General features: G+C 44.1%; 1 protein-coding gene across 2 annotated transcripts; it reads right to left on the minus strand.

Moving 5' to 3' along the window:
- Window positions 1-912: 912 nt before the first annotated feature.
- On the minus strand, window positions 913-12,598 carry LOC146649636 (nuclear factor 7, ovary-like). 2 transcript variants are annotated; one of them, XM_085387401.1, is made up of 3 exons: window positions 12,490-12,598; window positions 9,200-10,099; window positions 913-7,247 (listed from the first exon to the last, which is right to left on the minus strand). In XM_085387401.1, the coding sequence occupies exon 3, from the start codon at window positions 7,236-7,238 to the stop codon at window positions 5,562-5,564; it is 1,677 nt and encodes a 558-aa protein (XP_085243527.1). In that variant the 5' UTR covers window positions 7,239-7,247; window positions 9,200-10,099; window positions 12,490-12,598; the 3' UTR covers window positions 913-5,561. The 2 variants fall into 2 exon arrangements, with proteins under 2 accessions (XP_085243527.1, XP_085243528.1); XM_085387402.1 differs by lacking the exon at window positions 9,200-10,099 and having other exon boundaries at window positions 12,490-12,553.
- Window positions 12,599-13,594: the final 996 nt, after the last annotated feature.

The raw sequence follows: 13,594 nt of genomic DNA on the forward strand, positions 1-13,594 counted from the left end.
AGCGTGCGTTCCTCTAAACCCTATTAACCATTCAGCACTGATGGTGACTTTCCTGATGTGGCAGCTGATAATTCCTTTAACACTAATGCACCCTGATCATGTTCATGAGTAGGTCCTTCTCTGCACGATGGAGCAGAGCATGTCTTTGTCCTGTCGTCATCCACTCGCACCAAACCAGCTGCCGCAGATGGCCGCCCCTTCCTGAGCCTGGTTCCGCTGGTGGTTTCTTCCTGTTAAAAGGGAGGTTTCCCTTCCCACTGTCACCAATAGGGGGTCATATAATTGTTGGGTTTCTCTCTCTATGTATTATTGTAGTGTCTGCCTTACATTATAAAGTGCCTTGAGGTGACTGTGGTTGTGATTTGACACTTTATAAATAAAATTGAACTGAATTTTATTAATGTGAATCTGAACTCTCTGATATTCATGTCTTTGATGTTCCAGTATCTCTAATATGGTGTCACACAGTGATTTTTTATTCCTGTCAACAGTAAAAATGGAAATAACTGTGTGATGGTAGGAAGAGGCTTCATAATAAAATCAGACAGGAGCCTGAAGTTATGCTAGATTGCTTTGTGGTAATTTGGCGCCATCTGCTGGTTAAAGTTCTAAACTATAGTTCAACTGTTTCCATTATAGCTCAAAAAGAACCGAGAAATTATAGACTTAAAACATAGAATCAATTAAAACTTAGTAGAAAAAAAAATCTAATATTTTTCACTAGTCATCAGTGATGACTGGTGTCCACCCTCAATCTCTTTGTATGTATCTCAGGGCTCGTGGTCTACTTTAGGATCAAGAGATAAAGATCAAGGGAAAAGCTTTCACATAAATTTAACTCATATAAAATGAATTCACATAAAAGGAAAAACAAACAAACACACACATTAAGTAATTATTCCCCAAACATTACATATAAGGAAAAAACTGACTTTGTACAATTCAAACGAGCTTAAAAGTCGATATTTGGTATATTTTGATATGACTGCCTTTCACCTTTATTCTTAAGCAGTCTGAACTCTCTGAGGCAACTTTCTTTAACTTCTTTAAGTATCTTCAGGCATTGTTCTCCAGGCTTCTTGAAGGACATTTAAAACTCTTCTGTGGATGTTTCTGCCTTTAGGTCTCTCCTCTGTTAGGATGATCCCACACTTCTTCAACAATCCTGAGGTCTGAGAGAGGCCAATCCATAACTTACAGTGTTCCATTGTGTGTTGTTTCAATCCAGCCAAGGTTACGCTGAAAAATGAAGCTGTTGCCAATCAGGTGGTTTCCATTTGATATTGCATGGTGGATTAGAATCTGATGGTACTTTTCTTTGTTCATAATTCCAATTCCAAACAGCACTGCATCCTATCTGATTCACTGAAGTCCAGTTCTTGTGCAATTTTCATAGCTTAGCCTCTTCTCTCTGTTTACCTTCCTCAAGAATGGCTTCTTACCCTTCCAGGGAGACCATATCTGTTGAGGCTTCAGTGAACAGTAGCTGGATCAATGGAAAGTCCAGATGCATCTCTTGGGTTCAGGTCTTTGCTGGATTTCTTCCTGTTTTTAAAGGACATGACTTTCATATACTGATCATCTGCTGTAGATTTGAGGGGGATTGTTTTAGGGCTGAGACTTTAATCCGTCAATTTTTTAAGGACATGCTGCAAACCATGCTCAGTTGTTGGTGCAAAAATAAAAATTTATGGCTGAAAAATCGTTGCTATTTTTCATAGATCCATCTAAAGAACATATGTTTTTGTGAGAGGTTGCTAGTAATGAAGTGGATAATGGAAAAACCTAGGAGTTTTTTTTTTATACTTGAATGATTCATAAACATTCTTCTAAGAATGGACAGATACAAGAACTGGACTGAAAACGAGTGCAAAAGCAGCCAGAGTCCAATGGACAACTTTTCCTTCCCACTCCTTCAGGAAGAGTGAAGAACTATTGCTCAAGGACACTTTACAAAATTACAAGAAAGTCTGGCTACTTGGAGGCAAAACATAAAGTAGTGAGGGGATGCTGTACGGTACATTAATTATTAGGAGCATCTAAGTAGTGTTCAGACACGAGCAGCCCATTCAGTTTGTTCCTTGAGCTTCCAGTCAGATGTGAAGAAAAAATACATTTTGTTTTTCTTCAGCTAAAAGGAAAAAAAAAAAAAGATCGGATTGTGATCAGAGGTATGAACTGACAGTGGCTGGAAGAAGATCGCTGTCTCTTTTAAAACACTCAAAGACATGCAACTATGAACTCAGAGCAAAGCAACATGTGAAATACACACATCTGTTTTAATATATATGTTTAACATACACGTTATAGCTCAAAGTGCTGTACTCAACTTGCCTTATTCTCCCAAGCACTTTTTTCTATCGGTCATTCACACACATGTACTCACACTCGATGGATGCATGTTGGTACTTTAGTTCTGTCATAAAGCTTACATTTCTGTGAGCAGCTTTTGTTGGGGAGAAGTTGTGATGCTCACTCTCTCGATTAAGTCTATTGCAGATCATTTCTGGCGTGTTCTAATTGGAAAAACTAAATCCATCATAGATTTTTGCTAATTTGCATCTTTTTGACTGACTGCATTGCACCGCAAGCCTAAATCTTATTATATAATGAGCACTATCATTATTACAGAGATGTAAATGTTTATTTTCTGTGGATATTAAGTTTAGTCATTAATATTTTTGTTGTGCATGGGTTATTAATGGCAAGTATTTGACACATAAATACACACACTTTGTTAGGGAGCAGCAGCACCCCACCCGGTGCTGCTGCAGGGGGGCAGTGGAGCATTAAGTGGGGCCCTTTCGTGCCGTGCAGGTGTCACAGCAGTGCACATGAAGGCCAGTAGAACCATCCCCTGAGATGACGGAGAGTTTTGGCATTCCCATAGTGGCCGGGCCCCCTAAGCCGTGGACAAGCTCGAACATCTGTGACCGCAGCGACCGAGGCACCAACAGCTGCAGGAGACCCTTGCCCTGACCGGCTGCCCACCATCTCCGGTATAGGAGGCCGTCGTGGGTCTCCAGATTATTGTACTGGGAGTAGTAGGCCTTCACTTTGGGCCCCTGTCCTGATACCCATGTCTAGCCTGGGCGTCGTGCCGCCTCCAGCCAGGCCCCCACTTAAACCAACCTCGCATCAGCCTCCTGCTCCCGCTTCAGCTGCTGCATGGTCAACGAGAGCCATCCCTCTCCGCTTGTTGTGGCCCGATCAGTAGCCACGCCCAGTGCCTCCTGGGCCCACTCCCCCAGTCATTTCAAGAAGGGCAGTTGGTGTGGGCGCAGACAGATGGGTTGAGCAGAGCCGGTGTCGATGGTGTGCTGAACCAGCCGCATCTGCCTGAAGTCTCTGTCACTAGCGGCAATGATGTCCACATTCTTGTCCAGGAGGCACCTCAACCACTGGCGCGGCCACAGGTCATCAACAGCTTGGGTTGTCTTGGTCGAAGGAGGTTTGTCGGGCCTAGAGACTGGGGCTGAGGTGAGTAGAGATGGTCCAGAGCCACCGGCGTCCGAAGTCTGTTGAGTGGCAGCTGCCTGAAGCCCGGCTTGTCTGTCTCTGGTTCCCTCTGTTCCCTGCTTTTGACTGCACTGGAGGGCCAGAGTCTCTGTACCAAGAGTGATCGCCAGCTTCGCGGTGTCAATGCAGGCCCCCCAGCAGGTCAGCAGATCAAGGCCGATGATGCACTGGTCTTGGATGTCAGCAAGCCAGAAGTCATGCACCACCTCCACATCCTTCACTCGGATCCGCAACGTTTCTTCCCCTGCATGTCAGTCCTCTCCCCCGTCACTGTCATCAGCTGGGTGTCAGTGGGTGACCAACCCATCACAAGCGGCCCGGACGTCCCAGGGAGCACCCCAGGTCGTATTAGGGAAATGGTAGACCCCGCATCCACCAGGGCCCGGCAGGGCTGATCCTCAACACAGCAGCTCAGGTAGAGTCCCTTGATGTGGCCAACTAGGCCCACCACCGTGCATCGTTCTTGGAGGGGGGCAGGAAGCTGGAGCAGTGGTCCCCTCGCTACACCGCTCCCCCTCTCGTTTCCCTGAGGCCACGTAGTTCTGGTCTTCGGGGTGGGCGCCAGGCAGTCACGCGCCAGGTGGCCAGGCTCATCGCACCGGTAGCAGCGGCCGGTCGATCAACGGGGTTGCCTCTGGGGCACCGAGGGCTGCAGCTGGAATATCTCCGCAGCCTATCCCTCCCTGCCGCAGTCTGTGGCTCTGATTTGGGGGGTAGTTTGGGGGGGTCACCTGCTGGTTAGGTCACGAGGCGAGCACCAGCTCAGCCCTTTCAGCCTCAAGGAGTGCCTCACAGAGAGTTCGAGGCATGGCCAGGCGGACGTGTTGGCGCAGTCGCTCTGGAAAGAGTCCTCGCAGAAAAGCATGCAGGCTAAGCTGCTGCTGGGAACTCCGGGTAGCCACGACGAGCATATAGCAACACATCAGCTGCAAAGGTGCCCAGGCTCTCCCCTGTCCAGCGGCTCCAGTTGGTCAGCTGCTCCCTGCTCTGATCAGTGGAGTGCCGCTGCCCAAATCACCTCTCGAGTGCCATGGTGAGGGCCTGGAGCTCATGCTGATCTGCCGGGCTAGGTCAAGGAGTACCTGCAGTGCATCTCCTTCCAACGCTAGCGCTAGGTGTGTAGCAGCCTCTTCGTCGCTCCAGCCACTATGCCTCGCAGCTAGCCATACTTGTGAGAGGTAGGGCTCTAGCGGAGTTAGCCCATTGTATTTCGGTACCTTAGCTGGCGTTGTAGGCATCACTGCTTGCTGTCGGGGGCTTGGCCTATTGGTCGCCAGAGGCAGCCCACGAAGCATTGTCCTAGCGTTTGTTGCAGCGGGCCGCTGCTCCTCGACGGCTTGCTCCAGCCTCTGAATATCTCTCTCCATTCTGGCGAGGGTGAACTATCCCACTTCTGACACCAATGTGGCGAGCTCAGACAAGGAGGAGACAGAGGTAATGTCCAGTCTGGCATCCCGCAGTGTTAGCCAGGGAGCACAGCCGTTTAGCATTCAACAGACTAACACTAACACAACCACTTGGCGCAGCTCTAGCATAACAACAAAAAAAGAGCGTCACCTGTAACCATGACAACATAATGCTGCAAACCTGGAACAACAGAACATAGCTGTCAAAATCCCAAACAGCCCTGACCAGCTACAAAATTAAGCAATATTAAATAATAAGAAATTTTAGTGTATTTCGTGTACATGTTATTTTATGGTATGATATTTACAATATAGCACAAATCCATAATAGTAAAGTTTAATTTCAATGTAAACAGGGGGCGTTAAGATGCTCATTAAAGTTTAATTATACAGTTTTAATTTCTTCCAAAATACTCCTACTCCTATACTCCTTTCTAAAATAAACCGAAAATAAATACATTTACCTGAATAAAAAATTCCTTTGAAATAATTTCTTTCTAAATGTCAGCTTTTCTAAGTGAAACATTGATGTTAGTGAGCCTCCTTTAAACCTAAAACCAAGAGTATACCCTCAAGAACCACCAACTAAAACAAAATTACATCCAAACAACCAAATAGTTAAAAAAAAATAAAAAATTAGTCCGATCTTTGCTGTTTGACAGGAGTGATGATTAGGGGGGCAGTGTTTGTGCCACTGTCACTACTACCAGGACTGAAAAATGGATAAAGTTTCTCTGTGAAGGTTTGGCCAGTATATGAGTGAAGAAGAACTGCAGCATTTACATCATAAAAGGAAACCAAACCCTCCTCATAATCCACAAAAACTCTCACCTTCTCTGGGTGATCATTCACAGAGAGAGGGACAGGATCGGCAGCAAGTGCAAAGTACTCATTTCTGTCCCTCAGACATATAGCCCAGTAGCCGTTCTCTGGGTTAAGTTTAATTTCTCCCTTCCTATTGACCGACCCTTTGGCCACTCCTAACGTCCACCCAGTCTTTCCTTTAACCTGGACGTCATAGTAAAGTCTTCCACAGGAGAAGCCTCGTGTCCCTAAAACAGAAATTGCAGGTTCAAATCTTTTTGAGCTGTCTGGCAGTTCCTTCCATTCATAATCACAATGAACTTGCTTCCCATCATTGGACAGGATGAGAGCAGGATGTGCCGTATTGGGATCCAAAGTAACATCCACCGCATTCTGCCGAATGTTGTTGAACTGAGCGTCCCGTATCATCTTCACCTCATTTTTGATGGTCTCTGTCAGCTCATCCACAGCTTTCACCAAAGCTGTCCTTGTGATTCCCTCGTATATTGCTGGACAGATGCTGACATCTGTCCAGTCTTTGGTGGGTGGAGCAGCATTCAGGGACGGGAAGCTCTGGAGGAAACGAAGACGGTCTTTAGAGCGTGAGAGTTCCTCCATCTCATCACGTCTCCTTGTCAGCTCAAAGGCCTCCTGCTCCAGCTCTGTGATATAAACTTTGGTCTGTTTCTCTGTCCTTTTCTGGTTCTCTTCAGTTATCTCGATTAGCTCTGCCTGAGCTCTTTCCAGAGACTTAATCAGAGCCGAGAAGACCCGAACACCATTTGCTGTCTCTCTGTCTGCAGCTTCTGTGCTGAGCTTTAAAGATTGTTTGAGCTCGTGGACTTTTCTTTGTCTCTCTTGGATCATGTGGAGAATTTTAGCCTCTGTTATCCCAAGTTGTGTTTTTTTTGCTTCATATTCCTCTTTCAGGGGAACTACCCGGTGAAATCTGTGATCTGCGTCCACACATGACTGACATATGATCATTTGTTCATTCTTGCAATAGAAGTCCAAAGGTTTGCCATGCTCAGCACACATCCTGTCTTCTTCTTTCTCCACAGAATTAAACAGCTTGTGAGTTTTTAAGATGGACACTGTTTGATGAAAATGTAGATTAGCTACAAAGAAGAGTGTAAGAAAGGTTAAGCTAAGAATTATGAACAGGCAGGACTTCAGCGATGTCCGTTTAGGTGCAGCAGGAGCATCATAAGAACCTTTTTCTTGTATGGCATTGTGTTGTTCTGAGCTATCATCAGCTTTCTTTCCAACAGTTTTTCTAAACTGAACAGCCATCTCAGATATGAAAGTATTCACACCAAGCTTATATTTCCTATCCACCTGCTCTTTGCACATGGGACACTTGCGCTGGGAATTAAAATTTAAATGTTCCGTGATGCAGTCTTTGCAGAAGTTGTGTCCACATGGGAGTGTGACGGGATCCCTGAACACGTCCAGACAGATGCAGCACAAAAGCTGCTCTTCAGTCAGAAGATAGCTGGCAGCCGTCATGTTGATGATCTGCAGCCAAAAGAGAGAATGAATGGAGCCAAAACTTTTCTTAAAAACATAAAAAAACTCATATATTTTAAATATGTTCAATAACACTGTGTGTGTGAAATTGTAGGTTTCAGAAATTTTCTGCATGCCTAAAATTATTATTTTTTTGTGTGAAGTGAAGTAAAACATTGGCAATAAAAAGCATCTAATACATGAAGATAGCTATTGTACCCACTGTTGGTCAAGTTACATGAAAAAAGTAATTAGTAACTAATTACTTCTCCAAAATAGTAATCATGTCACTTTACTGATTACTTATTTTCAAAAGTAATTAGTTACTTAGTTATTAAAAACATGATATACAACCTGAATAGGTAATAAAGCAATGGACCTTTCAGGCCAATTCCATTTTTTATGCACAATTGATCATGTAAAATGTAATCAAATGATAAAGTCTCTTTAAAACTTGTATTATTTGTTTTAATCTTTTAACTTTATGCACATTGCATCAAGCAAAAATTAAACAATACAGGGAGTGCAGAATTATTAGGCAAATGAGTATTTTGTCCACATCATCCTCTTCATGCATGTTGTCTTACTCCAAGCTTTATAGGCTCGAAAGCCTACTACCAATTAAGCATATTAGGTGATGTGCATCTCTGTAATGAGAAGGGGTGTGGTCTAATGACATCAACACCCTATATCAGGTGTGCATAATTATTAGGCAACGTCCTTTCCTTTGGCAAAATGGGTCAAAAGAAGGACTTGACAGGCTCAGAAAAGTCAAAAATAGTGAGATATCTTGCAGAGGGATTGCAAAGCTTCTGCAGCGTGATCATCGAACAATCAAGCGTTTCATTCAAAATAGTCAACAGGGTCGCAAGAAGCGTGTGGAAAAACCAAGGCGCAAAATAACTACCCATGAACTGAGAAAAGTCAAGCGTGCAGCTGCCAAGATGCCACTTGCCACCAGTTTGGCCATATTTCAGAGCTGCAACATCACTGGAGTGCCCAAAAGCACAAGGTGTGCAATACTCAGAGACATGGCCAAGGTAAGGGCCAAGAAATATCTCAAGACTGGTTTTTCTAAGGTTTTATGGACTGATGAAATGAGAGTGAGTCTTGATGGGCCAGATGGATGGGCCCGTGGCTGGATTGGTAAAGGGCAGAGAGCTCCAGTCCGACTCAGACGCCAGCAAGGTGGAGGTGGAGTACTGGTTTGGGCTGGTATCATCAAAGATGAGCTTGTGGGGCCTTTTCGGGTTGAGGATGGAGTCAAGCTCAACTCCCAGTCCTACTGCCAGTTTCTGGAAGACACCTTCTTCAAGCAGTGGTACAGGAAGAAGTCTGCATCCTTCAAGAAAAACATGATTTTCATGCAGGACAATGCTCCATCACACGCGTCCAAGTACTCCACAGCGTGGCTGGCAAGAAAGGGTATAAAAGAAGAAAAACGAATGACATGGCCACCTTGTTCACCTGATCTGAACCCCATTAAGAACCTGTGGTCCATCATCAAATGTGAGATTTACAAGGAGGGAAAACAGTACACTTCTCTGAACAGTGTCTGGGAGGCTGTGGTTGCTGTTGCACGCAATGTTGATGGTGAACAGATCAAAACACTGACAGAATCCATGGATGGCAGGCTTTTGAGTGTCCTTGAAAAGAAAGGTGGCTATATTGGTCGCTGATTTGTTTTTGTTTTGTTTTTGAATGTCAGAAATGTATATTTGTGAATGTGGAGATGTTATATTGGTTTCACTGGTAAAAATAAATAATTGAAATGGGTATATATTTGTTTTTTGTTAAGTTGCCTAATAATTATGCACAGTAATAGTCACCTGCACACACAGATATCCCCCTAAAATAGCTAAAACTAAAAACAAACTAAAAACTACTTCCAAAAACATTCAGCTTTGATATTAATGAGTTTTTTGGGTTCATTGAGAACATGGTTCGGAGTCTTCTCTCACCCCCGTTCTCTGCGACCTGCTGGAGCAGGGGGGCTAGGACTAGGAGGAGGAGTTGGCCGTCCGACTGCGGTCTGGAGTGTGGAGCCTTCCTGCTGCTGCGGAGTCGGGGCGGTCTGCCTCCCCCCACCGCAGGGAAAAGGGAAACACCACCTGGGTCTGGGTGCAGTTCCCCCCTCCAGGGGCGGGGGCACCTAGACCCGGTTTGTAGAGTACGCTTGGGGAGTGTGATTGTGTGTACAGCGTCTCTTTATGTCTGTCTCCACGTTGGTTGAGTGTGGAGTAAGTGCATATGAGAGCATGAGGGTGGGAATGGATGTTTGTATCTGTGTGTGCCTGTATGTCTGTGTCTATATGTCAGGTTGGGTGTCAGGCGCCACCTCTCTGGGGACATCTCAGGCCCTCCAAGGTTTGGAGGCCTATCTCCCCCTACCACCACTTCCCCTGCCAGTGGCGGACCCCCTCAGACATCGGTGCGTTGGTGGTTCTTTGTGTCCGGGGATGGGCGTCCAGGTACACACCGGCTCACTCCTTGGCGGCCACTTATCGGGGCCTGGAGCCTGGGGCTCGCTCGGGCCACTTCGGAGGTGGGGTGCCCCCGGCCTCTTGGCCTGGGGCTCGGTCACTCAGGCGCAGCTGGCTGCCGGCGGAGCTCACGGGCGCGTCACTGCAACTCCCCCTGGCTTCTGCTCCGCGGCTGCTGAGTGAGCCCTCATCTGGGACTCTCCTCAGCTCTTTCCGGGACAGTGGCGCAGCTGCCCCTCTGTTGGTCTTCCTTGGTCTCTTGTGTTCTGGGGGCCTCTGGATGTCTGGAGTTTTGATCTCCTCCACACCTGCTTCACGCCCTGGAGGACGGGGCTGTGGCCCCCCCACACCCTCTAGCAGATTATTACATGAAGGAACCTTTTAAAAAAACAAAAAACAAGCGCGTCCATGCTCACAGGTGTACACACGGGTGATCACACCCACAAACTACACCCTTTTTGGCTCCTACCTCAAAGCACACTGTGTTCTGTTGATCTTATGTGCTGCACAATAATGTTTAACATTTAGTATTTACTGTCATATTCCCATATATCATTGTGATGTTGTTTATTCTATTACTCTTGTTCTCTTCTGCTTGCTTTCTTTTTTCTTTCTCAGCAGGTGATCCAGGTGATTGATATATGCATTTTTTTTTCTCTGCCCGTTCTGTTGGTTTTTGTCTTTTGCCCTTCTCCCCCGTCCCTCTTCTCAGCTGTTTCTCTTTCCCTCTTTCTTTCTCCCCTTCTTTCCCCCAGTCAAGTCTGTCCCGTATTCAGTAAGTGAAAATAAAATAAACAATAAAAGGTGAATCAAATGGACCATTACGGCAAGGCTGGGATGGTCAGTTTGGTAAAGTAAATCCGTTGGGCATCTTTCTTTGCCTTTAGACAACAATTCTGATGGCAAAAGAGCCAAACGGGACAGGCCAAAAAAAAAAAGGAAAAAAAAAAAAAAGAGAACATGGTTGTTGTTCAATAATAAAATTATTCCTCAAAAATACAACTTGCCTAATAATTCTGCACTCCCTGTATGCAACACCTCTCTGACATGAAGAAATTGTTTAATATTTAAACCAATTTTCTGCATATTTCAACATGTTTTTAGTAGAAGTGGAACAGCCGGAGCTTTGCCCAGTGCTGCAGCGGTCATGTCAGTGGGGAGATCCAGGGGTTTCTCTGTGAATTTCACATTCCCGTGGCAGCGTGCTAGATACTTGCTCTGTAGATTAGGGTTTTTTTTACGCTGTAAAAAGAAGTTTACTTCTCACACAGTGTGCAGCGGATGCTAATGTTTTTGTCACTTTTTACAGAATCAAACTCAAACTAAGGTCAGTACTTCCATGCTTTAACCCTCCTGCCATCCTTTAAAAAACTCACACCCATCACCCTAGGGACCATTCTCAGCCACGCCATAAAAAGACCATATATCCATATTTTATTCCACTTTAAATTAGCCAACCTTGTAAAACTACTTCTCCCTGAAATATTCATGTAAAGTTTTAATTATATTTTCGTTGTTTTAACCCTTCAAATCCCAGTGTTATTACATGAGCGCCCTGTGTTATAAGCCCCAAAAACCAAAAAACGAAACTAAATATTTCCACAAAAAACCAGTTGAAGTAATATGTGATTGTCATTATAAGTAGGCCTTTAGATGGACCAAAGATTGGCACCAACATACATTTTGACCTGCCATTATTTTTTTTGCATTTTTTTTGCAATTTAAAAATTAAAACTTCAAGGCCCTGAGTCTTCATTGACATCCAAGAAAAGAAGAAAAAATAAAATCATATGATGATAATTTGGGGTTGAAAAATAGCGTTTATAATGGAAGTCAATGGGCAGAAAATGGTCCCCAGGGTGATGGGTGTGGGGATTTCTGCTGCTCAGCCATTTTAGGCTGATTTAAGGAATTCACACTGGAATATTAACATTGACAGGTAAAAACTATCCTGTGGCAAGTTTGGTTATATTCCACTGAACACAGTGGAAATGGCAGCCATTTAACACATAGCAGTGGCACAAAAAGGTCCCAAGAAGGCAGGAAGGTTAAATGCTGCACGGTCGTACTCTCTCCTGCCCTCTATATATTATCCATTGTTGCTCTGCCCATGTCTGTTACCATGAACGTCGCACTTGCTTATGTCATTGTCATGAGACACTCACAAACCAAATCACAGTGTAGTAACGCAGTAATGCAGCATGCTTGCGGGAAAGTAAGGGTAATCTAATTACTTTTTGCAATAGTAATCCCTTACTTTACTCATTACTTGATAAAAGTAATCTGATTACAAGTGTTACTGCCCATCTCTGATTGTACCCATGTTTGGCTTGACAAAAAATGAGCTCAGGAGTTAGAGTAGATCATCTACTCACTGGAAGGTTTAAAAACTGCCTGCTCCTGTCTGCATGCCAAAGTGTACTTAGATGTTGAACCCTGATCTCACTGGAATATTACTGTTAGATAAAAATAACATGCAAATGTAGAAAAGAAGTGCGCTGATTAACCAGTCACACATTACAGAACTCGTTCCTGTGTGCTAGTGTTAAAATAGACACACTGCCAGTTAAATAGTGCCACACTTCTGACAAATTTAAAAGCAATAAACATAAAAGGCAAAAATATATGAGCTTTACTATAATTATGTAAAATCAACACAAAAACTGCATCTGAATATCTGAAGCAGTTACAATAATCATTGATTATGATAATTGATTATTTCATCTCATAATCTGCTGCCATTTTAAGGTAACTGAAATTGTACTAACCTGTGTGTCTAAGAGTCCTCTGCTGTGCCGCTGGAAGAATGAATTTATTTAATGTTACTCTTCCTTGTTATGGAAATACACTGAAACCTTTTCAGGCAAGCGTGCACACACCCATGACTGCGAGCAACCAATAAATTCTTTTGCTCACCTGAGCTTGTTTGCGTAAGAGCACATCCGTAAATCTATAGGATGTAAGATGCAAGCTGGGACAAAGTACACTGAGAGGCACTAATTGTCTGTCTTGACTTTAAACAGGCTATTCATGCTTGAAAGCAATATCAAACCACGGTAACACTGACTGTATAAACGTGTTGTAGCATGTGTGAGATTATTATTCTATCATATGTTATCCTATGCCTGTAATCGAAATGAGTGAATCATTATACTGCTGTAAGCCACATCATATCTATTATGGAGAGTATGATCAGTATGTAGTTTTAGTTTGCATTATACTTCTGAATTAAGAAAAATGTGAAAATCATTAGATTTCTTAGATAGGTTTATATTATCCTATACTGTTGATTTACTGTGAATGAATGACACTGTTTCATGACATTTCATACTGCTGAGTTAAGAAGAGGATATTGTGTGCAGAGGGCCTTGTTGTCTGATAACGGAGGAGACGGACCACATTCCACAGGAGTTTCACCCCCACCTGTTTTCTGCAAGCAGTAAAACAGGGAGCCGAGGCCATAAGTCAGGCTCAGCCAGGAGTTAGAAAACATGTGAATGTTAGGATTTTACGACTAGGTGGGGGCCATCAGAGGCTATAAGAGTTTGAGTAACCCTCCACCATTTTGAGATTTGCTGTGACCCTCTCCATCCAGATGGTTTGTGCTCAAAAGTGTTGAATTGTATGTAATAAAGTAATTGTTGATTGAGCATTTATACACCGAGTATTGTCCTTCCTTCAGCCCAAAGATTGAAAGAATTGGGAGGATTTAACACATGGCAGTTAGGGACGGGTATCGAAAACCGGTTCTTGTTGAGAACCGGTTCCCACTGTTTCAATTCCTTGGAATTGTTTGCCATTTTTGAAAACGATTCCCTTATCGATTCCAGTTGCCCCGAATGACATCACCACGTTGCGGAGCGTCATTTACCT

Source organism: Rhamphochromis longiceps, linkage group LG17 (genome assembly GCF_057381845.1).
Source record: "Rhamphochromis longiceps isolate RC_006_pf linkage group LG17, R_longiceps_female_GT1.1, whole genome shotgun sequence".
Lineage (NCBI taxonomy): Eukaryota > Metazoa > Chordata > Actinopteri > Cichliformes > Cichlidae > Rhamphochromis > Rhamphochromis longiceps.

Bases quoted from the DNA above. Each gene is read 5' to 3' on its own strand.
- LOC146649636 (XM_085387401.1), bottom strand. From the start codon at position 7,238: ATGACGGCTGCCAGCTATCTTCTGACTGAAGAGCAGCTTTTGTGCTGC.